The sequence below is a fragment of the Anomalospiza imberbis genome, chromosome Z, assembly GCF_031753505.1.
Source record: "Anomalospiza imberbis isolate Cuckoo-Finch-1a 21T00152 chromosome Z, ASM3175350v1, whole genome shotgun sequence".
In the NCBI taxonomy this organism is placed as follows: domain Eukaryota; kingdom Metazoa; phylum Chordata; class Aves; order Passeriformes; family Viduidae; genus Anomalospiza; species Anomalospiza imberbis.
In genome coordinates, this window is record NC_089721.1 from 65,802,372 (window position 1) to 65,829,949 (window position 27,578).

Consider the following 27,578-nt stretch of genomic DNA (forward strand, 5'->3'; position numbering starts at 1 on the left):
CACTGTAATGTGCTCTGTATCAACTTACCAGCTAAAAGCTGAAGTCCTGCTTCCACCAGAGCTTTATGTAGGTGTTTAACAGGATTCTGATGAGCCAACAGTGTGCCATGTAACCAGATGAGCAACATTCTGTTCCCATGTTTCTTGTAACTTTTTTTCCCTATGCAAGACACAAAGTATTTGTTCAATGTGCTGGAAACAGTGTATTTTGTGCTTTTGCACTTTAAAAGTTCCAAGAGAACTTGGGTTTTAGACTTGCTCCTTTACTCTTACTACCTTTCTCATCTAGCAGTAAAATTAAGACTGAAGCTTACAAAAGTTTTTTAAAAAAATCTCATTTTATCCTAATATTACTGTTAAGATAAAAAAAGCACCTAATGCATCTTAAAATTAATTTTTCCTTTCATTTTTCCCCAAGCTGTGGAAATATACCCTGGAGTAGTAGTAACAAGTACAATATGTGCTGCAGAAGTACTGTGTTCCCAGCACTTGAGAGGCCTGAAACCAGAAACTCCTGTTTCATGGCAGCTGTGCAGACAGAGCGTGAGCAAAATTGCTCTGTGTCATGGGGTTCCCCAGGTTCTGACTTGTAGCATGACCCCCAAGACCATGCTGTGATGCTCACGGCTTCTAGTTTTGATCTCCCAAGAGGAAGGATCCTTCAGGCCAAGAGAGAGAGCAGAAGTGTTCTGCACTGCTACAGCACTGCTTCCCAGGAACCAGGGATAAGGCTTATACCCTCTTCACTATGGGGTACTCACATAGTTTAAAAAGCAACACTGCCTTGTGGGGTTCTTCTATCCTATATATTTTGTCTGGCCATTCAGATATTGCTACCTGTCCACTGTTCTTCAATAGCTTTAATTTGTTCATCTGTGAACTTCCAGAACATAGCCAGTTTTTTCCATGCACGGGTTTTTAACTGGTTGTATGCTAGATTCCAAAGGGAGGAACGGATTTGCTTGGTCTGTGTGCTGTGATCTTGTTTGAAGGACACACTGAAGTCTGACCCATTACCACCATGAGCTAGTTGTGTCTGAAAAGGAAAGCAGATGATAAATTGTGTAACAGAGCTGGGAACCTTTGCTCAGTGAGGTCCTGTACAGGTGTAGCTGCTGACAGATGATTTACTCAGTGCCTGTAAAGAAAGTGTATATGGCTCGTAGAAACTGAAACAAGAAGTTCCAGTGTCTGTTGCTATGTATTACTGAGTTAATTGCAAAATAAGCCACTTTCTCTGGTACTTGATACACAAAAGCAAAGTAACAGCAACTGTTGTGTCAGCACTGCTGTGCTGCTTGGTTCTGTCTATGTCATGTTTAGAGCACAGCTGGGTTTCAGGCACAGTTCTCACCATTTTCTCTTGCTTCTCAAAGCACTAATCTCTTCTTGGGGAGAGGGTAGGCACCATGGACACAGCGCCTGCTCAGCCTGTTCCTGCCTCTGCCCCGTCAGCTTCACTTGGCTGAAGTGGGGACTTCCAGATCCTTTGCTGGCACCATCAGCCACTAGGTTTATCACAAGGACTCCCATTCAGCAAAGTGTCTAAACACCAATGTGCACATGTGTGTTGAGCATGGTTCTAGTTTCATTCCTGCATAAGTAAAATCAGATAGAAACCAAAACCACATGGATTTTACCCTCCCGATTAAAAGTGATGTTGCTGCTGTATGCCTTTTGTTTGGGCATCTTGGCAAAAACCACGTCAATCAGTGATTCCAGTCCTAGCTAAGCTATGCCCAGGAACATTCCTAGGTAGGTAATCTCTAGCTATTTCTGTATTTCGTTACATTTATGTACTAGTCCTGTTTCAAATAAGTCTTCAAAGGGAAGAAATTTCTTTATTAATCTGATAAAGAATGACAAAGCAGATACTAAGCAAAAAAGGAAATGGCAATAAGTCCACATTTTAAAAATATTAAGCATAAAGTGCTTGATTCCAAATTAAATTCAGGAAAATACAGCAGGGTTATTTCCTAACCCTGAGAGAGACTTACAGAGAAAAAAAGTCACAGTTCAGTAACTAAGCATTGTCATGTATTTTTGGTTCCATTCATCTGATGCAGACTTTATTTCATGCTTTTTAACACATGCGAAGTAAAGTTTAGGACATTCTACAGGACAGCGTCAGGGTCTCTCTGATTAGATCATTTGCTTGTGATGTTTAATTAAAAAAAAAAAAACCCACAGGAAAAAAAATCTCAAGCAAAAAAAAAACAAAACAAAAAAAAAAAAAACCAAAACAAAAAAAAAAAACCTTTGCAGCAGCACAGCTTCCCTTTGCTGCTAAGTGTGTTTTGAGGCAATGGCAAGGTGGGATAGTAACAGCTGCCTTCAAATCCAGGTAAACCCAGCCTGGACAATGATAGGAAAGGGTTGGGTAGAAGTGATAAATAGAGAAGAGGCCAAACAGAGAGATGACAGTCACACTTTAGTATCATGTGCCCTTCCTCTCAGCTACATGATATTTCCTTTTGTAACTAATGCTTTGTCACAAATGACAATTCAGCTGAATGTAACAAAACGACAGTCCTTAAAATAGTGGTTCAAAATGCTGTAGTTCCAGTATGGTAACACCACCAGCATCATATTCCATAGCTGTAAGATTTAAGCTGTTCCTGCACTCTCAGCTTCAGGCAACAGGATACAAATACTTACATTTGTATTTCCCAACATCTCTGGTGCTTCTGCGGAAAAGCATCTGCTTAACACCTTTTATTCTCTTCAGAAAATTCAGTGAACAACACCAAGTGGTTGAGAATATTATGGGCTTACTGCTGTTAGATTTCTTATGTCTTCTGTGGCAGCAGACTACTTCTAATTCCTCTTTAAACCAAAAGAAACAATAATGTACCTGAAAATTCCAGCTGAACTGGTGCAAATCAAATGCACGATACAGAGTGTTCATGGATTATTTTTGCAGTAATTAATCTAGATCTGTGATTTACCAGCCCTGTAACATTAAGTGTCAGGATTTGGCCACTCAGGACAGGAGTGGAGTGGTAAAACCAGCTAATCCCTGTACCTGCTCTGAGACAGGATCAGTATGCTTATACACTTGGCTAACTCAGCAGGAAGCAGGAGTGAGAACAAAATCACAAATTGATATGGCAGTTGCTTGTAGCCCTTTAGAGAAGCCCATCACTATGCAGTGGTCACTATGCAGTGTACTTTTAAGTAACAACTAGGGAAAGAAGGTGAGAAATTCAGACAACCTAAGCCATGTCCTTCACACTTGTTATGAAGTTCTTTTCCTTCTCGTTGGTTTAATTTTATAATTAACAGAAGAGGGAGCTTCTGTTGAAGTAGCTGAGCTCTTGCTAGCAAAGGACATCTTCACTCTGCTATTTTTCAACCACAGATTTTACTGTACCAAAGGATCCAGGAATCATCATGGATCCATGTTATCCCAGCCATGGTACTGATGGCACAGTTTGGATTTGGCTTAGAATCTCTCTCCATTCCTTTATGAGTAGAACACAAGGCAGGAAAATGCTAAGATGTGCTTACAGTTTTACAGCTAGTCAGGAATAAAGCCTGGACGGGCTAGAGACTTTCCCATTCCCAATCCTAAATTTTGTTCATCAAGGCTAGTCTTGCTGCCTGCCTAAGGAACCACCTCAGTCAAAAGGCACTTCAAAATCAGAATTGGCTTTTCCCTTAGGTTATCTTGTGTTTAATGAAAGATGACTCTTACCTGTTTCATGGCAAAATACCTTTCTGCTTTAATGATCATATCTACAATGAGGACATGATGGCTCCTTGATGCTATGGCTAGTGCAGTTTTCCCATGCTGAAAGCAGAGACAATGAATCAGAACATTATCTTGGGTAAGTGTGTCATAGAAGAAAAACACAGGGGCTGATTACAGAGCCCATCCCTTTTTTATGGCTTTTGGGTAGCTACAATCAAAGTCCTATGCTCTGCATAAGCTGTATCACCTCAGCCCAGGGGTGGTCAGTTTTCTCACACACTAAACTCCCCAGAAACCTGCACTCAGACTTGCATACTTCATACCAGCTTGCACACTCCAGTCACTGTGTCCACGTTCAAACTACCACAAACACAGTCCATTCCCATGCTATGGTTAAACTGGCATTTCAGATGGACAGGCTGGCAAAGTTGGCAATCTCCAACTTACAGGACAAACCTGTGCCTTGTTTTAGATGGTAAGAGAAGGTGGCTCACAGAATAAAAAGGAAATTACTTTCTCATTACAGCTGAAAGGATTGTCTACATCTGGCAGCTGATCTTGGCAATGTGGAGTTGGTGGAAGTCCTGCTGAAGTCAGGCTGCAATCTCAAGACCACGGATAAGGTAAATTGCATTCCTCACACATATAAGGATTACATGATTTTTTGTCCTATAATCTTCCTTACAGAGGTGCATAAAGCACATGTTGCTAGCTGTGTTTGCTAAGTAAAGCTAACTACAAAGGAAGTCTTCTTTTTATATTGCTATACCTGCAGCTTGCAGAGATCTCATGGTTTTGGTGAAGAGCAGTAAAACTCCCAAACTCTGTGGTTTGAAGGATAAACACTGCTTCCAGAAACCTTTCATGGAAAAAATGGTCTAGGCTTGCAGAGGGGAAAAATGCCTGTGGTTCCTTGTAACTGTGCACCTGCAGCTGTGCTCAGTGCCAGAAGAGATGCAGCTTCACCAGGTGCAGTGATGGAGAGTTTGCCCTTTAGCACTCCTGGTCATCTCAGAATCATGGTGACATTCCAGATCCATTCAGATGGATACTTAAACCCTGAGATGATGTTCTGCCTGAAAGATAGAAACAAAAAAAAAAAAAAAAAAAAAAAAAAAAAAAAAAAAAAAAAAAAAAATTGGACAACTGTAGGATGATGCTTCATGGGTATAGAAGGAGTCACAGTTACTCAAAGCCATTGCTGTAACACCAGCTGCAGAGGTTTGCTCAGTCTACCTGAACCCATCTCTCCTATCAGCATTTTGATGCACAGACATCATGGTGGCTCTAAAGGGATTTCTCTGCAATTGTCTATTTTCAGCAGATCTGCACTGAGTGCAACTGCCTGGGATTTAAATATTAGTATTATTCTCCACATAACAAGTGCTAGTCATTTCTAGAAAAATAGATCTAAAAGAAGTCAATCCTTTAATTAGAAGGTTCATTAATGAAATTATAAGGTATTTCAGTTCTCCAGATAATATAAAGTGCCCTAATATACACCTTTTGAGTTCTAGCTCCTGGCTCTGCTCAAGATCATTCTAATTAACCTGTTTTTAGAAGAGCATCACATCAGAAGCCAAGGAACATGCATTTCATTAAATCTTTTGCATAGACATATTTTATATATGTGAAGAGTCCAGAGACCACAATAACTCCTTGGGCTCACCTCTGGAGAGGTGCTCTGCATTTCACAGAGGCAGAGAGAGGCAGTGGAAAAGGGGGGGTATTTCTGTACCCCTGTGATAGTGTAGACACTGCTGGCATCCTGCATGCACATGCAGCACAGCAGTCTTGCACAGGGGGAGCTTTCTGCGCACTCACAACAAAAGACAGCGTGCATTTCCTGACCTCTGACAGGAGCAGATGCATGGCATTGTCTAGAGACTGAGTACTCCTGCTGCCAGGGCATGGAGACCAGAAAAATACTGTGCAATCAAAGCAGGCTCCCCTTCTTCCTGTCTACTGTTCAGCAAGGACAGTAACATTTTTGGCATCGCAGCACCAATTCAGTTCAAAGGGCACTGTACTTGCATATGTTCCCAGCAGTGGCATGGTCTCAGGGGTCCTCCAGCAAATAGGCAAGGAAAAAGCTACTCCAGGAAAGAAAACCAATGCAGAAAGGTGAGTTGTTCCAGAACTTGTACTGGCACAGAGCCAAATTCTCATAACAAGCTCTATCAGTTTTGCGGTAATACAAGGGCACTGCCTCCCCCAAAGACTTGCAGGTGCTTAAGGTCATAGGCAATAAGTAAGTTTTTGTGTCTGCCTTTGAAATACAAATAGGTTGAAAAAAATTTCCCAGTGGCTAAGGTGCTGTTTAAAGTGGACAAGATTTCATTCTGGGTTGATCCCTATGAGAACTGCAGCCCTTTGGCAAGTGTAGGCATGATTCTAAATGGAAAGGCTTAACTACAATGCAGCATCTTACCTCAGCACCCCAAAACATACCAACCATGCAACCCACACTCAGAGCTCCAGGCCTTATATCAGGCTAGGGCAAAACAAGACAATCCTAATCCATAAAGCTTCAGGGACAGGAAAGTTACTTTCTAAAGTTACAAAAGGGTGAGATTTTGCTCATAATAAACATCAAATCCTTCAAGTCAGTCATACAGAATATCAAGAAAAGTGGTAACACTGTAAAAGGGAACACTCAATCTTGCAGTAATTTAGCAAAATATGTAAATACTGGGTTTGGTACTCTGTTCTTTCAAAAGTACTTCCCCAGCAACTTTGCTTTGGTACTTCTTCCAACCATTACCATTTTTGTTTCTATCTTTCAGGCAGAACATCATCTCAGGGTTTAAGTATCCATCTGAATGGATCTGGAATGTCACCATGATTCTGAGATGACCAGGAGTGCTAAAGGGCAAACTCTCCATCACTGCACCTGGTGAAGCTGCATCTCTTCTGGCACTGAGCACAGCTGCAGGTGCACAGTTACAAGGAGCCACAGGCATTTTTCCCCTCTGCAAGCCTAGACCATTTTTTTCCATGAAAGGTTTCTGGAAGCAGTGTTTATCCTTCAAACCACAGAGTTTGGGAGTTTTACTGCTCTTCACCAAAACCATGAGATCTCTGCAAGCTGCAGGTATAGCAATATAAAAAGAAGACTTCCTTTGTAGTTAGCTTTACTTAGCAAACACAGCTAGCAACATGTGCTTTATGCACCTCTGTAAGGAAGATTATAGGACAAAAAATCATGTAATCCTTATATGTGTGAGGAATGCAATTTACCTTATCCGTGGTCTTGAGATTGCAGCCTGACTTCAGCAGGACTTCCACCAACTCCACATTGCCAAGATCAGCTGCCAGATGTAGAGGGGTTTCCTGCCTCTGGAATTGAAGACACCAAATAAATGCATTGAGTCCAACTTGCTCCTAGAAATAGCATGTTCACAGGCTGAATCTAAAATAGATTCACAACAAGAGGTGACCTTGGTGAGAAAATACTGAACAGTGGGAAGTCATTTAACTTCTGCCGGTTTTGTTTCAGGCAGAGAAGACAGCATATGGCATCTCTGCAGGAAAACAAGGCAGAAGTTCCAGCTGGCTCAGGAAAGGGTTGCTGTTATGCCTCTCTAATGTACTGTAAACTAACAAGCTTGCTCTTTCTCTTCCCTCTTAAAGTAAGGTGCTTTGGACAGAGGGCTTCATGTGTCTGGCAACCCACACCCATATTATCCTCTCAAGTAAACTTTTCCCTGCTGAAATTCATGCCAAGGCAACTGGATATCCACAGTTTTCAACAGTACATTATTCCATCCATCCACAATACATCCACAAAAGAACTTTTTAGTCATCCCTGCCACAAAATGATGATACACAGCAGAAGTCTACCTGCTCCATAATGGGTTCAGTGAACATTAAACAGCAAACACACAAAAAATCCCAAAACAAAATCATTAAACAAGGCCAAACCATTAACAAGAAATGTAGCTAAAATGGCATTCACCTTCAAGTAAATCTTTGAGTCTAAAAGGAGGGTTGTGTAGTCTCAACATAGCTACATATACACAAATATGTATTTATTTATTCTTTTCTAGAAATTAAGAGTAAGAAAATCCAGATATCTGTGGGTGAAATGCAGCAGTATGGAGTAATTGTGGAAGCCCTGCATATATGGGAATGTTCCTTAGTATGTTTCTTGGGACATGTTATCCTTCTAAGCTGAATGTTTTGTGCCTGTGCTTCTCTGACATTGCAAGTTTACATTCTATAGGTCTGGTTAGAGAACTTCTTTGGCCTTTAGATCTTAATCAAAGGTTTGCACACTAAGAAACACCAGACTCAGGGTTCCACATTAAAAGTCTCACCAGTTAATTTTACAGTTTACACTATGATCACACAATGTCATGTATTTACCTTACTTTTTTATTCCCATGAATAAAAAGTATTTTTTAAATTCATACACCCTACTTTCTTTCCTGCAGAAATTTAGGGATAAGTGAGTACCTACTGTAGGCTACTTCAGGCAAGATAGAGACATAGTGCAAAATATTTCTAAGAGATGTGTTGAAGAAATTTACAGAATTCTTTGTTTTATGTGACCAGAAATTCTTGTCATTATACTTTACTCCAACCACAAATGACTGCCTCTGTCTTCCATAAAAATATGTATAAATTAATCTCTAAATGTGTATAAATTAATGTGTATTATGTGTATAAATTAATCTCTAAATAAAATGGACAATGGGAAGGGGTGAACCACAGGTTTCTCACAGACTCATCCTTGTTGCTATTGTGGGGAGCACCACTACATGTCAGGAGGGAGACCAGGCTGCATTTCCCCAGCAGTGAGCCACAGTGCCCTGAATGGGACAGTCTTTCCACTGAGATGGATGGCTGAGATGTAGGGCTGATGGGGAGGCTGTCCTTGAAGCGCCACAGGTGGCAGGCTTGTCTGTACACAGTTGGACCATTGGATCCTGTCATGGTCAGGAGCCAGTGTATGTGAGCTCTGAACAGTCTTCTGCCATATGGACCACAGGCACTGGATGTCACTGAGATTTTTGGAGGCCTAGCTGCTGGCCAGGTCACTGTAGTCCACCTCTACCACCACTCCCTCAGATATTGGATACCTTCTGTGGTAGTTTACTTGCCTTGCTGGTTTGCAGTATGTTCTTTGAGGAGACACTTTGCATTCATGCTCAGTAAAAGCCATCTCCAGAGACTTGTGAGTGGCTGCCTCTGTTATGATCCCCTTGTCAATCCCTTAGTCCCTAGAGGTGGACTCCTCTGAGCGTCCCTACATTCCCAACACCGGAGCAGTCAGGTAGCTGTGTGTTTAATTTATCTTGCTGATGGATGAATACTTGCTGCCTACCTAAGAGGTCATTCAGAGATGGATATCAGGTAGTTTTACTTCTGTTGTCATTCTTGTCTTTTCCCTTTCCTGTCCTGCTACAGGCCAGGCTGCCTCTTTTGAATCTTTCCCCTTTTGTCCCTCGGCAGGAGCTGCTGTTTCTCTTTCTAACCAAATCAGCATCTACTTCCATCATCTCTCCTTGAGTTCAGGCACAATTATTATATTTGAGGGCTGAGTCACTGGTTAAGCAAAGGAAATTCCCATTTTTACCTCCAGCTAAGTGAGTTTTCACTTACAGTGACTTCAGAACTTCTCAGTGTCCCTTTGCATGCTCCTTGACCAGGAAACCCTTGTTCTCTTTTGAGGGCACTGGATGGCAGCTCGGTAGGCAAGGGCCAGACCCAACACAACATTGGAAATCCCTGTATTTCATCAGGGCGGGCAAGGCTCCCCTCCTTCAGATGGTGTATGAATTACTTGGGCCTATATTCCTGCTAGGCATGAAATCCCAAACCACTGGAGGCAGAGCCTCAGGCACATGTCCAATTCCTTCCACACCTGAGAATTGACTGCCTCCAGGCAAATCCCTGTGTGGCATTCCCAATTAGTTAATTGTAACTCACAATAATCAAAACCACGCTCACAACATACACTAGTATGAAGAGTGTGATTATGCAAGGATATTCAAGGAACTGAGTAGGGTTACAAGAAGGTGGGAGAGACCTGTCCTGTGGGAGAAGAAGGGGCAAATGCCATTCTTTCCTCTCTCAATAAAGCACCTCTCCAAGGAGGGAAATGAAAAGGTGTAATTGCTGATTTTCTCCATGAGATGGTCACCTGAGTACACCTCAGTGGCATTGTAAGGCCCAAAAACACTGGATCAGGCACAGACTAGTACTTCTATCATCTCTCTGCCAGGCAAAGCAACACAAAGTGATATGCAACACAGCAAAAGCAGAAATGGACATTAACAATTATAGCAGGTTTTGTACAGCAAAAAAGGGATCAAGCATGACTGCACTCAAGTATGGCACACGTCAGTAGTGGATATGATCTACAGTGATCCGATCTACAGTGAACTGGCCAACAACTAACCAGGTCTCCAAAGACTACTGACACCAAGCAGGGTGAAAGAATCCTGGTTAAGGTAAGGAAGACAGGTGTAGCTGTCCGTGGATGGGCTCAAACCAGCGTCCTTTCAGTTAACAGCTCCTCACTGATTGCATCACAGAGACCTATGACCTTGTCATTCCGTGTCGCTCAGCTCTGCTCAGCTCTGCCCCCTCCAGAGCACCTCAGTCAGTTAAGGTAGGGGCACAGAGTATGAAACAGAGATGTTGATGCTGTGCAAACATTGTTCATCAACAGCTTTAACAGTGCTGTCTTTACCAGCCCTGTTTTGGTCACAAATCTAAAACACTACACGTGGTAGGTTAAAGGAAAAATTAACTTCTTTCCTGTCAAATGACATTCTGCACTGGGCTTCCCTCTGAAGCCAATACCATTAGACATTTCTGTCATTTATTACATATGAACCATAACACTTGAACAATACATTACCCAATCATTTTCTGAGTATACAGTATTGTGCTATCCTTATCTTGCTCAAACAATATTAGCACAGCATGTACCAGTGACTAATGCATATGTACACACACAAAAAGATTAGGAGGGAACTTCCTTCCTATTTTTTCGTACCCTGAGCTCATAAGAGAAAAAAAAAAAACAAATTCAAGCAAAACCCGCATAATCTCCCCTTTACCAATAAAGCTGTGTAAATTCCGAGCTTTTTTTACGTGATTTAAGGAGTTTATGTTGTGATTGGCATCCAAAAGGCTTTTTACTACTGGTAGATTATTACTGAGAGCTGCTAAATGGAGAGGGGAATTCTTCTGCTGTGGAGGGAAAATAATAAATTATTATATTTGGGAATATTATTACAAGCTCATGAAAACAAGAAAGAGGTTCTTATTGAAGCCCACCACTTGCAAAGGTGACATGCTCTAGCAGAGGCTCCACACTGCAGAAAACACACCTGGCTGTGTGGAGTATACCAGAGGTGGTAGCCTGCTCCCACCTGGAAGCAGGTAAACCAACACAGCTGAGAAGACTGGTAATGCTGAGTGCATGGGGTGTGCATCAGTGTGCCACCACTTAGGAGTACAGCATGGCACTCCTCTTAAGTGTTCCTACCTGGGATGGGCTGCCACCCTGACAACAGATATCAGGGTAATGTTTCTGCTCCTTCACAAAAGTGACCTTGCCTTTTGTTGAAACTGACTCATTCTGTATTCGGTAAACTGATATCAAAATCTACTTTCCAGGAACAAACCTTTGTCACGTGTTGCTGCTGGAAATGCTCTTCGTACTTAAGTGACTTGATGTCATATTTATAAAATACAACAAATTACAATTAGTAAGACAGAGGTTTTACTTGATTGATTATTTATTAATAGAACCAGGGCACAGATTCAACACCAGTCAAAATCCACACCAGGTTGGTAAGATCATTTTGTATGTTGAACCTGTGACTGATCAGTTTCTTGCAAAATACAACTGAAGAATAATTCCATACCAGTACCATTCATGGTGCTAGCCACCAGTTCAGCATCTTTATAATAAACACAGCCTTCAGGGCTGTGTAAAACATTTCTTCAGGGCTACAGAAAAATAAAGCAAGCTCTTATGCAGCATTGTGATGGAAATATTTGCAAAATGTGAGTTACAATTTTTTGAGCTGCTTCTGCTACAGAAATCTAAGGAGAACAAGCAGCACAACAACTATCTGACCTTTAAATCATTTCAAGCACAACATAAATTGTTATTCCTTGATAGCTTTCTGCAAGGAGTCACTGATCAGGTCATAAGTCATGAAGTCCAGATTCTATTTTCATCCTGTACTGTAGAAGTGGAATATAATTTTCTATTCATAGAAAATCTCAAATATCTGTAATATCTAAACTGAAAGAGGATTTGGATAATATAAATACCTCTTTCTTTTTAAATTACAAAGAAGGTTGGCACGCAGATTTTGAAGGCACTGAGGGTGCCTTTACCAGTAGTGTGAAAGCACTGAAATGTTTACTTACATTTTCATTATCTTTATTCAAAATTATGTTGACTCTTTGCCCATAGTATTACTACTGCTAAATTCAAGTAGGACGCTTTGCTCTTCTTCTCCGAATGCCTGGCCCTTGGCATAGTGTGGCCGTGTCTACTCTGTACTGCACCAGCCTGCTCAGGCACTCACTGGGCTGGCAACAGGATCTTGTCTCTATTGGTCTGTATGTGTTGCTAATCAGCATCTAGAAACCAAGTAATAGTGTGTCTAGGAAAAAATTCAAGGTACTACTCAATCTCATTCAGCTGTCTGAATTCCCATGGAAAGAGAGGACAGGCTGAGCAGTGGCAGAAGAGTTACTCTGATAAACTCACCTCAGGTTTAGGAACCAGGTCAATATTCTTATCAATAAGAAAAGTAACTAAGGATAGATGTCCATTCTGAATTGCAACCTGCAAAGCACTGCTATTGTTCTGAAAGAAATTTGATAGACAGAAAAATATACATTTTTATTGCTGAAAAAAACAGTATTAAAGAGAGGTATAAATATAGGATAATCTTGGATTTAAATTTGTCTTAGTATCCCCTCCGCCAATAAAACCTTTTGACAAAATGATACAAAATGAAGCACATCGGCAGTTGCCATGATATTTTTGTCAACAGCGAAGGAAATTCCCATTTTTACTATATTGCAACAAACATACTAAAGAACACCTGTATCCTATAGCCCCATCCAATTTCTCTTAAAAAAGAGACAGATCAGCATCATCATCTATACTGTGCCATGGACAACAACAATGCCAACATGTCTTCTACTCTGTCACTCAGTCTGTTAGACCCTTACCAAGCAAGTATCGTCACAATAACCAGTAAATCCATATAATAGTTAATAAATCAATAGAAAAATAAATAAAAATAAATAAATAGAAAATAATTTCTTAAAACTAATTTTTACAAAATTGTTCTGCTTAAACAAATAAGTTCTCATTCTGCTGGAATCATAAACTCCTTGCAGCAGGCTAGCTAAGGCCATTCAGCAGATATGAGTTGGACTGCAGTTCAGGAATCAGATGTAGAGAACAAGTTTGTCATCAGATCAGTCACATGCACTGCCAAAAAGGAGGATTTTCAGTTATCCAAGTTGGTCACATTTTCTAGTCATTTGTTGTACTAGTGGGCATAGAGGAAAAAAAAAGCTCCACCACAGTACTCCATCAAATAAAGCTAATGCTATTTTACTTCCACATTGGTTTTATTCTGTTCATACTCTCTACATTCCCCATTCTGATTTTTAACCTGTTTCATTTAAAAAGAAAAAAAAAAAAAGCAGAGCAAATCTCCTTTGCTGTTAAGGTCCTTTTCACAGTCTAGTATGTCCCACTAGGAAGGATACTGTGCACATACTTGTGTTGAAATATTAATGTCCCTCCCTGCCTCCAGTAAGAATTCCAGCACATTTTTCATGACCTCCTTCAAAAGCCAAGTAAAATGGGGTTTCTCCATTCTGGACCAAAAGAGACAAAATGTCTGTTCTAATTTAAGAGAAGTGCCTACAACACTGAGACAAAAAACACCTCCAGTAGGCTCCATCAGGCTCATCCAACTCTTGTATGACATGGCTATTCACCAGCAGTTACGTGGCAGATAATGTTTATCTGGACAGACATATAGAAAGGTTTACAATACAGAAAATTATTTCATAAATATTAATCATGCTCTTTTTTGGTGGGCAGCAATTGTTGCCATTCAACACCAGAAAACACCACTAGTATGCTAGTACATACAGTAATTCCAATTTCTGTCAGTGCAATGTCATGGATTTCTGACAAATTCACAACCCCAAGTGCCAGTTATAAGGAGAACTTTAAGCAGAAATAATCCTGTTGCATATTTATTTCAAATCTTTTCACACTGAAGAAGTCTCCATGTCTCCACAGCAAGTCTATAAAATGGGATACATCAGCTACACAATTATCTAATTCCTGCTTCTCAAGATCTAAAATACACAAAAGTTTAATGAAAGCTACTCTGGTGTTTCAACAATCACAAAAGAATCAATAAATCCTAATTTTTCTTTGCTTAAAATCCTGATGTTATTCTGGTAAACTTAATACATTTTAGTACATTGCTCATGTTGTGGGAAAAGAGATCTGTTCCTATGCAGATCACAATATCTCCAGCCAGAGAGGAAGGTCATGTCAAGACAGGGGCACAAGCAGCACAAGCTTTGTGTGCAGAAGCAACATTCTTAGACAAGCCTTGGAAACACGAGGGCTCCACATTTCAGAGAGGCTCATGAGCCTCGCAACAGGCACAGCTGAAAACAGCGGACAACCTGGACAAGAGGGAACTTCTCAACTCACCAGTCTGTCACTGATAAGCGAAGAGGAGGGCCTTGGGTAGGAGTTACTCATTCTGCCCCGTGGCCCAGCAGAACAAATCATCAACCACAAGGCAGGTTCCCACAGTGGGCATTCCAGCCCACAACAAAGGAAATTACCTTGCCCAGGTTGTTCCAGCTGCCCCAGAGAAGAAACAGAAGAGACACAAACCCTTTGCAAAGCAAGAACACTGAGAGGCGCAGATAGCGTGCATTTCCTTCCTCCACTCCAAGTTTAAGCCTTGAAATGAACCTCAAGAGTGCCTTAGCTCAGAGATACAACCTTCCCAGCTAATACATAATTGATGAATATGCTGGCTGAGCTCGCCTACACTAAACTGGAAAAGCAAATTGGATAGGCAGTGTCTGCAGCCACTTCTGTGCAACTGAGGTCAGATGGGCAAGATACAAATTACCTCTGCTGAGGTGCCTGTGATGGAATGTGCTTGGTATGCAAGTCAAACTGGCTCAATGAATCGGCTGAAAAGCACCAGAAGTGCTTAAAAAATGAGATGTTAAAAGGAATGGGATCACATAGCTAAAAATGCTGGATGACAGAAAGCAAGGGGGTTAAGGCCTTCCTCTGTTCTCTTCTGCTAGTAGTTATGCAAGAGCTTGCCAAATGCAGGGGAGGATTTGTGTAAGGGATAAAGGACAGAGGAAGACACTGAAGGAGTTAAGGGAGGTTAATTTATTGGACAAGGAACAAGAAACAGGATGCAAAGTTACTAGGAAACCAGCAAGACTATTGAAGTGTCCTCAGTGCCACATCTCTTCCTTTAAAATTTGATTTTTTAGAAAATTTTTCAAATCTCTAACTATATTTCTTTCAATAGTTTAGTGTGCTTACCTGATTGAGGTAATTTATTTCCTCCCATTGTTCAAGCAGAATTTCCACAACTTCACTGTGTCCGTTTTTGGCTGCTAAATGCAATGCTGTGTTTCCCTCCTTGAAATTAAAATGTCAAATAATATATTTTAAAATCCAGAACAAAGACTTTAACTAAAACCAACACAATGCCTTTGGTCTTTTACATACAAGTCTTTCTTACATATAAGGAGAGGGAGGCAACTGCACACAGCATGTACCAAGATTCAGTCTAATCTTGATCTAGTCTGTTCTGGTTGGTTGTCTGAAAACTTCAATGTATACCAGCAAAAAGATCTGAAATTCTAACTCCTAACCTAGGAACCAGAAGAAAACTTCAGGTACTGGTTCCCACAAGGGTGGGTACTACACTGAGCCCCCAAGACCACTGATTTAAAGAGTAAAAAAGCCTAGGTCAGAGTATAGAAATTTGTCATGGCTTTGATATCAACATCACAGTCTTTGATCTCTGTCACTATCAGTGCAATTTCTTTCCAGGAAATTAAGAAACACAAAACAGAAACAAAACCAAAACCAAAACACAACACCACCAAGCAAAAAACATCAACTAACAACCTCAGGCAGAGCAGCAGCTTTTGAACAAAAAGAAAATTTAAGCATACAAAATAGTATAAAAATGGCAAAAAAAAATGGGAAGAATCCTAACTCTCAGAAAAATGAGAGTCCAGAACAGTTTTTCATTCACAGTATTGAGTGGAAAGATGTGGGAATCCTTTTTAAAATTGATGGTTACAGTGTGATTTGGTCTGGCGACCCAGGAGATGAGTTTCTGTCCTGGCTTCTTACTCAATTTGCAGGACCACAGCATTTACCTCCTGGTGCTGTTGACACCTTTAACCTGCCAGATATCTGGGACAACGCAATCTTTCAAGCTCTGCTGATAAACTGCTTAGCATAGCAGAGCTCTGGGTGGCACCACAGCTTTTAAACTATTACCAGAAAAGCAAAAAATCCAACATCACTTTCTGAGTGCTTACTTACGTGGTTCTGTAAATGCAGTATCTGACATATTCACAATTTTCAATGTATTTGTCCTTACAATGCCCCAGATGCAGAGAAATACTAACTTGCTCATTCCAGAATAGTAAAGTGAGGAAAAATAAATTTAAGGGCAGACTTCAAAAATTATTGATACCTTAAAATACAGTGTCAAAGCAACTCAATCAGATTGCAACTCAATCAGAAGTGTTAAGGTACTGCTGAAGAAGAATTTATAGGTGTTTATTTTCATCCTGAAGCTTTTAAACACCTTTAAAAAATTGGTCACACAGTGACACACAGACACAGACAGACTGAAATACTGAGAAAAGTGATCTCCCAGAAGAGGCTGACTCCTTTATCACCAGGCTTCCCCACTTCTCTCAACAGAGAGCATATGCTAGTCTTGCTTTGCATAAATTACGAATGTGTACGGAAAATTTATGTCTCCTGGCAATCATCCCACTGCCTTCCCTTTATCACGAAAAAATCATCATCCTTTTATATTTCTTGGTCCCATATATCTCTGTAACATCTGTGCAGAGCACTCAGATATTCGATTGTATAATAACCACAGTGAAACAAAATAATCTTTCATAAGCACATTTGTAGTTGTACTTCTGTGGAAAAGAAACATTTACCTCATTTTTTTTCAGACATAAATAGCTGCAGAGCAATCAAATTATTTATCATGTCAATATGGCCTTTTTCAGAGGCCAGAAGAAATGGCTTTTTACCTTTCTAGAAAACAATTATGGAAAGAAACATAGTGTTACAGAAAGTAGAAATACTTTACTTCTAGTTACTAAATATATGGCATGCAGATATAGATAGATATAGATATATGGCGTGCATATGTAAATATGTATCCTACATAAAAATTTATATATCATATGAATAAGGAGATTAACACAATAGTAGATACATAGAAGAGCAGTAATTAGAATTATACTTAGTGTATACAAACAGATCATACATCTTTCATATCCTGAATAAAATATATAAAAACTGTTCAGAAATTGTAAAAAGTGGAAAATACACTCAAAATCTTTTAATTCTATTTTTTCATCAGTATGAAAATATTAATTAAAGTAACTGTCATTAAAAGTCTGAGGATGCTCAGAAACAGGCAGCAAAGAAATTACAAAATTTATTTCCATGGGTGAATTTGTTTGATCCAAATTCTGGAAAGAGAGACCAAAACTGACATGTCTCAGAAGTTTCATCCAGGAGGCCTGAATTTAGCACTGTACATTGTAGGGGGTTTTGGTAGTGTTGAAACTATCAAACAGAAACATTTCAAACCATTTACGAACTCAACTGCAGAAAGTTAACTTGACACAAAACCATACCACTGTTCAAGACATTAAGGCATATAACCAGCTAGGTAAAATGGTTTCATATCATGCCTGGTAGTGTCTATAGAAATGTCTAGAAAAAAATGCATGCACCTAGTAGAGAATTATGACGCAACCTCAAGAGGTGGTTGAGAAGGTCCTTCTTCATCTTTCCCTTCCCAGGGCCTAAACCTTCAAAGGTATGCTTTGTTAAATTAGCTCTGTTTTGTCAGACACATAATTTATAAAAAGAACTCCGAATTTTGCACCCTTGGGTCAATAAAATTCAAGAAACTCAGAAAAAATAAAGGGAGATTTGTTCTTTAGGTGTCAGTTTTCCTCATGTCAAGATGAAATATCTGACTTAGCTACATAGCATTTCAAAACAAGATCCCAACACTGTGAAAATTAAAAATAAAATCACAGAAAACCTGATGAAGACAAGGCGCTGTTGGAGAGTCTGCACCACTGCAGGATGTCTGCACAGAGTTCTATGTTCTACACTGGTGAAACATGTCCATGTTGGCCATAACTGGCATGTTTTGGTAAGGGCAGGGGTCTGTGGAGATGAGCTGTGTGGGAAGCGTCAGAGGCTGTCCTGTGCTGGTCACAGACATTTCCAGCTGGCTTCACAGTAGATCAAACTGCTCCATGATGTGCCAACATTTGATGCACCACAGAACCAAATGATGCCTCTATGTAAGAATGGCTGGGCACTGCTGTGGGAAGGATGCACAAGGGGAGGTGCAGCAGGAGACACAAGAAGATGCAAGGAAGGAGACACAGGGGAAGGTATACCACAGGTGACTGCAGCCCATGCAAGAAGCTTTCTGGAGCAGAGGAAAATAGTAAGAAGCAAAGAGCAGAAAAAAAAGGAATTGACTGGGGACTGAGCCCAACCTCCTCTGCCTCCCATTGCCTTACCACAACTGAACATCACTGATGCAGCAAAACCAAGGACAACAGAGGGTGTCTGCAGTCCAACTGAAATGGGCAAAGAGGGAGGAAAGGTGTTGCCCCTAAGTGCTTGTCTGGCTGCTTCTTTTACAGCTTGGATGCTGTTTCTCAGCATCCAAGTCAGTAATTAAAAGTATATGTAACTGTCAATAAACTAAAATTCTTTGAAATTCCCCAATATTCCCCAGTATATGTAACTGTCAATAAACTAAAATTCATTGAAATTCCCCAAGTCAAGATTGTTTCCCCCAAAACAATAGCCTCATGACATCAAAGAAATAAACAGAAACACACTGTACCACATCAGGTTTGTTCAAGTCATTCAGATGAAGATCTTGGAGGAAATAATCAACTATTTTAATGCTGCTGCTCTGAGCTGCAAAATGCAGTACATTCATTCCTTCCTGAAAAATGGTAAGTCAGTCTGTAAGAATGTTTGAATTTTTTCCTAACATAAACATGTTTAGGGTTGGTAAAAATTTGTCATCAACAAACCTCATTCTTAGCCTTTTGATCAGCACCTGCTTTAACTAATTTTCGCATTATATCCAGATTTCCAGTCCAGGCTGCAAGATGAATCACTGTCAGGCCATGCTTCAAATAAAATGACAAAGGCAGAAATTACCACCAAAATACCTCAAGCCAAATTTCTTTAAATCTTTTTGATTGATTCAGTGTATTAGTGGGTTCCAAGCTGCAGGCTTTTAGAAAAGCAATATGAACACCTGACAGTGTGGGTGGGATTCATCTCAAATTAAGCTAAATGCAATAGAGCAAGACCTAGATAAATGCTTGACTTCTTCACAGAAGGTCTGGCATTTCTAGAGAAGGACAGATTCCATTTTACAACAGAGGGATTAAGTCCTACCTGGAAATTATTTTCTCTCTCCAGAAACCATGTAGATAGATAGTCCTGGGTGTAGTGGATGACATTTCAAGTGACAATATGCAATGACTATACTTCCATGAGTCACCATAATTTTCCATTTAGACCTCTTTCTAATGTTCTCACTTCTCAAATTCTCTAAAAACTTTTTCTCTTATAGGAAAAAAATGAACCCTGTTTTGACATCTTAAAAACAAAAGGACTAGCTCAACTCTGTGCTGCTGCGGCCTCACCTCAAGTGTTGGGGGCAGTTTTGGGTGCCACAATACAAGAATATAAAGCTATTAGAAAGTGTCCAGAGGAGGAACACAAAGATGGTGAAGGACTTTGAGGGAAAACCATATGAGAAGCAAACTTGATCTGTTCAGCCTGGAGGAGACAGAGGGTAGTAGCCCTCACTGAAGTTACAACCTCCTCGTGAGGGGAAGAGGAGGGGCAGACACTGACCTGGCAGGACCAGAGAAAATGGCATGGAGCTGTGTAAGGGGACGTTTAGGTTGCATATTAGGACACCTCTTCATATACCCTGCTCTGCACTTCTAATCATTCTAGAGGCTCTGCATGGGACTCACTCCACTTTACCAGTCTTTCCCATATTTGCAGAAGTTGCAGTGGAAAACAGTGGAGGGCAATATGGAACATATACCTGGTATGCAGGCAATAAGATAAATCTAAGCTTCAGCAAAATTTGTGGTTGTGGTCTAAAAGTCTGCACTGAAAAACCTTCCAAGTTATGAATAGCTGGAGGCCAGTCACAAGCAATGCACTAGGCATCCATCCTGGAAATGCTATTAAACATCTGCATTAATGACGTGAATGATGGGCAGAATGTACCTGCAGCAAACTTGATATTAAACTGGGACAAATGGCTGATAGGCTATATTGGTATGCTGCCATCCAGGGAAACCTTGACAGGCTGGAGAAATGCCCTGGCAAGAACAAAACAAAATTCATCAGGGGGAAATGCAATGTCCTGCCCCTGGGAGGAGCAATCCCAGGCAGCAGTACTGGCTGGGGACAGCTGCCTGGAAAGCAGTTTGGCAGAGGAAGACCTGGGGGTCCTGGTGCACACTAAGTTGAACATGAGTCAGCAGTGCACTCTTGCAGCACCCAAGGCAAATAATGTCCTTGGCTGTATCAGGTAAACACTGTGACCTGGCCAAGGGAGGTGCCTTGTGATCACTCATGTATTCAAATTATCCAGTACTTTGGGCAATGTGTTTTTCTTCTAAAAATACTTTTTTTCATACAAATATGTGCAGTTCTAAGACAAACCGGAGTTTTTTACTGCAAGCTCTTAATTTTTGCACAATTAGGAGCACAAGAAAATTGTCTGGTTTTACTGAAAGGAGTTCCTATACATGTGAATCAAAACAAGTACACCAGCTTACCTGATCTGCCATGTCAAGTCTAGCTTTGTGATGAAGAAGAAAATCCACCATGGACACATGGCTTCCCACAACAGCAAAATGGAACGCTGTGCACTTCAGCTGGAATAAGCAAAGCTTTGTTTGTCAGGTCTGTAATACAGTTCTTTCTCTGTACATGTGGTCAGGATTTTGGAATTCTGATTGTTACCAAATGTACCTGTTAATACATACTTTTTCATATTTCTCCTTCAACAGTCACACTTGATCTTTATCTATATATTTTGTTTTGTTTCCTTGGATAGAATTTAGATACTGATCTTAGAGAATTCTTGTAAAAACAGAATGATTTTGTTAGTCTACATACTATTGTCCTTTCATGGAAACGTCAAAATGGGATTAAGTAGTCAAACACTGCATAGAGGAGGTGCGTGCAGTACAAGAAGCATCCTTGTTTATTATATTATTGCATGGTGTAGTTTGAACAGCTGAGGTCTATATGTACGTAGTTAGACTTGCTTTTGGTATCCTCCTTGCTTTTGACTAAACTTCTGCAATGCAAACCAAGGTTTCTCCCTCACTCAGTGTTAGTCACCTTCCCATACTGAGTCATCACCTACGTAAATGAAAGCTACCACCTTCCAAACAGTGAGTAATTTTACAGAGGTGAATGGGCTCAGTGCTTCTCAAGAAGACTTCAATAAAGTTATTAGTGGTATATATTTAAAAGGCATTTGTTAAATTGAATAAAAATTTTTTGAGAGAGTTTTGCTTTCAGTTAAAGTGGGCATAACTGGGTTTAACATTAGTGACTAATAGTTTCCATACAAAGATGTCTAAGAGATTTAATCAAATAATTTTAAAAATCAGTTTGGACTTGTTTTCTTAGCTTCTCTGAAGATTACCTGACTTGTATAAATTTAAATTTACAATCATATGCATCAAAAGGAATAAAAAGGTGGGATTTATGATATGTATTTATGTTAGAAAAACACCTCTTGTACTATAGAAAAAGTACTATCAAAAAGCTCATCTTTTGACAGCCTTTCTTATTTGACTTGAGAGTACAGGGTCAGGAATGATCGATATTAACAAAACAAATGGCTTTGCCAGCATAAGTTACATCCCTACTAGCATAATCAATCAAAGCACAATGCCTCTGCAGCCGTGCTAGTAACTCTCTCATACTATAGATCTAATTTAAGGATGACAGAGAAAAGTTTCAAACTACAGAACCGAAAATGCATTTCATTTAACTTCCTGAATTCTGGAAAGCAAGAAGGAAGAAAGAACTATTTTAAAGTGACCTTTTAGAGTGTAATTCAATTGAGACACTCGTTATTCAAGAGAAGTGTGCTCACAGGAAATGTTAGTCTCCTTGTCTGTTTCATAAACAAATCAAGGAATGCACTATACTATCTTCTAAATTCCCCAGTGAGTGAAAATGCATGTGGGCATGGGAGGCAAATTTTTTCAGAACCCAGAATAAGTAACACTGGATACTCAGGGGTAGATGATTTACATGTAGCTATTGAGAGGACACTGTTACACAAAAATCCCAGATTAATATCATGACTGCTTGGTTGCTGTTGAACTACCTCTTATGTGGAACACAGTGCTATATTTAGCTACTGTGAAGTATATATTCTCAGATTTTAGGCCTGGTGTTGAAGTCAGCATAGGAAATGCATTTTTGTATATCTAGGGTAAATCTGAACTCTGAGCTCAGGCTGGAATCAGAGGACATTTTAGAATGCTGCCACGGTTCCATGCAAACCAAAGAGTAATACTTTTTAGAAATTTGTAATGCTAGCAGCATGAATACATTCTTAAAGTGACTGTGAGGTAAAGTCATCCCACTCAGAAAGATGGAGAACTTGAGAAATTAGTCACCAAAGAGCTCTGAGGAAACACTAGAGCAGGGGCACAATTGAGAAGTCCTTAGTTTCCAATGTGATACATTGACTACTGCAAAACCTGAGAGTTAAGCTGTAACGTCCACAATGGCTGTATGAAGTGATTTCTTCATCAGGTCCTAGAGGGCACTTCTGCAGCCTCACTCCTGCAGCTGAGGGGGCATGCTAGCATTCCCCCATGCAACCCCAAGGAGTCACCCTTCACATCAGTTATCTGTCAGGCACTTTATACTCACAGTATCTACAGCATTTATGTCAACATTCTTTTTAAATAGCTTTTCCATGGTATCCAAATTGTTCATTTTAGCAGCATATTGAAATTCTCTCTCATCTGGTAGTACTGTGGGAAAACATGACGAAAAACCCCGTATTATTAAAAAGTAGCCATAACCAACATAAGGGATGATGATACTGTTTATACTTTCTGTTCTTTATACTGATTTAATGTTATAAGAATCACTTGCTTCTCATCATCAAAGCATTTAATGACTAGGTTTTTCTCCTTTAGAGACATCTGGCTGATATTTCTAGTTTCAACTTTTAAGTGAAACTAAAGGGAGACTTTTCACAACATGGATTACCAGAGATGGCATTCACAGGAACAGTTTGTTTATGAAGCTCTTACTACATAACTGCATCTCAAATTACTGTATAGGCATAGCAGTGAATGCTACAAACTTCAGCATTTATTTCCTATTCTTTGAGAAATTGTTCTGTTTTAAAACACACCACCAAAACACAAAATATGTAAAGTAGTAACCAAACAATGTGACATGACTGGAAAAAACAAACCAAAACAAACAAAACCCACTTTTAAACTGAGACCTTCCTTTAATGTCTCAATCCAAAGATTAGCATCTGTTTGGTCAGCTGAAGTAGCAACACTTATTCAGTAACTCTGAAAAATAAAATTCCAGTGTCTGATAGTAACCCTGAAAAGTAAAATTTCAGTGTCTGACCTCCTTCAGCTGGAGGTCAGAATATTTTTCATGTTCTTTCTGTAACATTTCATTAATCACTTTAAAGAAAATCATGTAGCAGTTACACCAGTTGCAAAAATATTAGAACATACTTTTAATCCAATAGCATGTCACACTTAAAATATAATTAGATGTCTTCTGTCTAGACTATTTTGGGCTGAAGGCCACTTATCCAATGATATCACCAAGGAGGCACCACTCTGTTGGACCAGGAACTACAGGAATTGTAGTTCTGGCGTTATTCCTTAGAGCCCTCTCAAGCAAGTTCATCCTACCGTATTATGTGTAAGTTCATTAATGCCTAATGAGGACACAGCCTGAGGCACTATGACTGCAGAGCATACTAAGGAAAATCAGAATGGCATTCACTTAATTGCATTTATATGTTCCCTGTGGCTATCATCCCAGGGAGAATAATCACATTTTTACTGTACAATATGAATCAGAAATTAAACTGGATACTTGCAAAGGTGTTTCCAGTTTCCCTAAGAAATTATCCTAGTGCCTCAAATAAAAGAATCATCCTTCCAAACTCACTGGGAATCACAGTGTATGTGTTATTTGTATTATGACATGCAGGCACAAGGAAAGGGAAAAAAATCATTTGCAAATAAAAATGCGCTCCTAGCATTTGTGACAAGGAGCATGGCTGACAGCAAAATCATCATTATGAACAGTGATCTTTGAAGACTAAATGCCTCAGTCCCAGTTTTCATAGTTGTTACCTTAGGAAGTACCCAACAGAGATATCTACTAACTTGATTTCAAACTCAGTTAAACCAATGGTCAAAGGATACCTTGCTCAAGGCAAATTTATGTCAAATGTGGAAAAAAAAAAAGATACAGCACTAATTAGCAGCAATTAATTACAATAAGGCCACATTCTTTCCTGCTGACTGCTGTCTTACATGAGTATGCAAAAATAAATGTATCTCTGGACAATTAGGAACAACCCCAAGACTTTACTCAACACTGCCTTCAAAAACAAGATAAAATTATGTTTCTTTACTGTATACGCATCAGCAAGGACAGTTTTGCAGTTCTAACAAAAACTGAAGTGTTCTTTTCTCTCTTGTCCAGAAGCCATGAATTGGCCATGTGCTGCTAAAGAGACCTCTTCCTCTGTACATTACATTTCTTAATAATCTCTCTTCATACTTAATGATTCAGGAGTTGAGATCTATGACAATGTAGACACACCATGACTCTGATTTGTTGCCCAAACTTTTGCAATATTTTTTTTCATGTATGAAATTACAGGAGTACAGATCTGTCAGACTAAGCTCTATGGAAGCCTTCTATCCAAGCAGGGGTCTCCAAGATTTAGCACTCTTCCTGTAACTAGCAATTACTCTATTTTCAAGTAACAGCAGCAATCAATTGTCTGTGTGTGACTGCCAGGCTCTTTAGGGGGTATTTTCTTTGGCACCATACAAAAAGTCTGGCTTATATAATAACTATATATTTATATTGTAACAATTTAATAGTTATATTCCAGAGTTTTTTTGAGCTAACTGAAATGAGTACTTGGATTTCCTCTACTGATACAGTTGGTCTCCTTCATAGAGAACCCTGCCAGCAGTATATTGAACATCCCAAGATTTTTCATCTCTTGGAAGAGTAAGGAAGTAATTAAAAGTGCAGAAAAGTAAATTGCTTAGTTGACGTCAAAACAAAAAGGTATCATCAATTCTTTTTTTTCTTTTAATGTCTTACTTTAGAGGCCTCATTCTTTCTTTCAGGAATACCACAAATGAGGATGATTTCCAATGAATTAAAAAGTGCAGCTGATGTTTCAGTACTTACAGGACAGTGAAGTGTGTATTTCTACTTCCCTGGTCTGCTTTTAATTTCCTGTTGTGATGTCCACAAGATGAAATCCAGAACTATCTTAAAAAACACATGGGAAAACAACCCCTGAATTTTAATTGGCTGAAGAGGTCCAGGGGAGGTAAAATTTAAAAAATAACAATATTTGGATTCAAATGGCAATAAAAGTACTTTTACCCTGTTGTTTCTAAAAATAAAATAATCTATTTAATGATCTGGTAACATTTTTAAAGTTTTCTCTAGGTTTTCTTTTTGCTGGAAATAAAATTACTAGAGCAATGTAGGGATCTTGTTAAGTCACTAAGATTTTTTTCTAAAATAGTAATTTTCCGTTTCAAAGAAGTCATGGGGAAAAGTACTTATTGAGTCCAATGGTGATATTTCATTAGTTATTTTCCTTTTCTGCCCTCTTTACCAGCCTGGGAGCAAGAACCACAGCCCAAGATAATGGCTCCTGGCTGTCACACTGCGATCACAGGACTGGGCCGAAGCAGGGTTTGGCAACTACCACTTAGTTTCCACTAATCACCTGTTTTCACTGTCCTCAGCTCACACCAGAGCAGTTCTTTCACAGACTGGTTTGCAGGTTGAAGGCTGGAGATCCCATCACTGGGTTGTGTTTCTGACCGCAAGATCCTCTGATTTCCGTGTGCCTCCCAAAACTGGGTGATTGCCAGTGAAACTGGTGGCAGATGCTCAGCTCCAGGGACGTGACTCAGAGCAGTTCAAAGGGGAAGTTAAAGCACAGCAGTGGGTAATTTGTAGGACTTGCCCCTGGGAACACCACATGCCAAAGCCCAGCTCCCAATCCCACATCCACACAGTCGCTGATGTCTTTTACTAGATGTATAACAGCTCGTGTTCAGCGCTGCCCTTTCCAACCCCCTCCGCTCATTTTGCTCTCCGGCCAAGGCAAGAAGCAGGTTTGGGCGGGTCCAGCAGCCCTAACGGCGCCTGACACGCTGCCTCCAGGGAAGGCACCGCGGCTGTGCCGGCCGCAGCGCGGGACCCGCGACTGCGCTGCCCGCCCGGCTGCGCTGCCCCAGGGCGGTCTCGCCTCCAGCCCCCGCGCACTCACGGCCCTCGTGGCTCACTGCCTCGGCTCCCTGCGCGGCATCCTCCCCGGCGTGGAGCAGCCGGCTCAGGCCCTTCATTGCTGCCCGGGGCTCCTCCTCCTCCTCAGCCATGGGAAAGGGCCCCAGGCCGGTGTGCCGAGGGAGGTGTTCTGCGCTGGCCCCGGCAAACCGATTCCCAGGACGCCAGCACACGCAGCCGGGCCAAACACACCCCTGCGGGCACACCTGCACAGCATGCCACTGGTGCCAGGACACCACCGCGCCAAGGGGCAGAGCTGTGGAGCAGCTTTAGGAGTTTAAGAGAAACCAAGCACTAAATACACTATTCTTGCCAGTGGCTAGGCACTGAACAGGATCATCCTTTCCCCATCCAATCCCCCGCACATCTTCCCTGGGGGCTAGCCTTATGTGCCAGGAGCAATCAGCACCCTCAAGCGCACACATCAGACAAAAGGCAGTTCCGTTGCACCAGACAACTTTTGAAAAGCCATGCCATAAGCACATGTGTACAGACACACAGAGGTATCACAGCTTGGATGGGATGCCTGGAGCCAGGTGGATCTATTGGTAGTCATGGAGCTCTCTATGCAGGTTGAAGACCATTTTTGGGAGTTATTCTCATAACTGTAACCAGTGTTCACTGGACAGGAGAGGGTGACCATCCCTGCACTCCTGCATGCTTCACACAGCCTTAGGATGTGGGACTGAAGTGCTTCTGACATAAATTTGTGCATAACTATGCACATGTGGTAGCAATATTCATCCAATCACAAGACCCTTCAATTTCAGGTAAAAACTGTTTGCATTTGCTTTTGTCTAAGTCCCATCAAAAACAAAACACACATCCCCAAAGGTTCAGGTTTTATGAGCTGACATACTGAGATCCATCTAACCTACCTATTTCTCAACTTATCTT

At 40.5% G+C, this 27,578-nt stretch overlaps 1 protein-coding gene across 1 annotated transcript in view; it reads right to left on the minus strand.

Moving 5' to 3' along the window:
* The window catches only part of ANKDD1B (ankyrin repeat and death domain containing 1B), a 30,382-nt gene extending 3,501 nt beyond the window's left edge, over positions 1 to 26,881 (minus strand). The window contains 15 exon segments of the mRNA XM_068177247.1: positions 29 to 160; positions 838 to 1,036; positions 3,698 to 3,793; positions 6,935 to 7,033; positions 10,802 to 10,900; positions 12,441 to 12,539; positions 13,471 to 13,497; positions 13,499 to 13,570; positions 15,297 to 15,409; positions 16,970 to 17,054; positions 18,907 to 19,011; positions 19,103 to 19,201; positions 20,885 to 20,983; positions 23,013 to 23,116; positions 26,665 to 26,881. Coding sequence (XP_068033348.1) covers positions 29 to 160; positions 838 to 1,036; positions 3,698 to 3,793; positions 6,935 to 7,033; positions 10,802 to 10,900; positions 12,441 to 12,539; positions 13,471 to 13,497; positions 13,499 to 13,570; positions 15,297 to 15,409; positions 16,970 to 17,054; positions 18,907 to 19,011; positions 19,103 to 19,201; positions 20,885 to 20,983; positions 23,013 to 23,116; positions 26,665 to 26,773 — 1,537 coding nt within the window. The 5' untranslated portion in view covers positions 26,774 to 26,881.
* Positions 26,882 to 27,578: the final 697 nt, after the last annotated feature.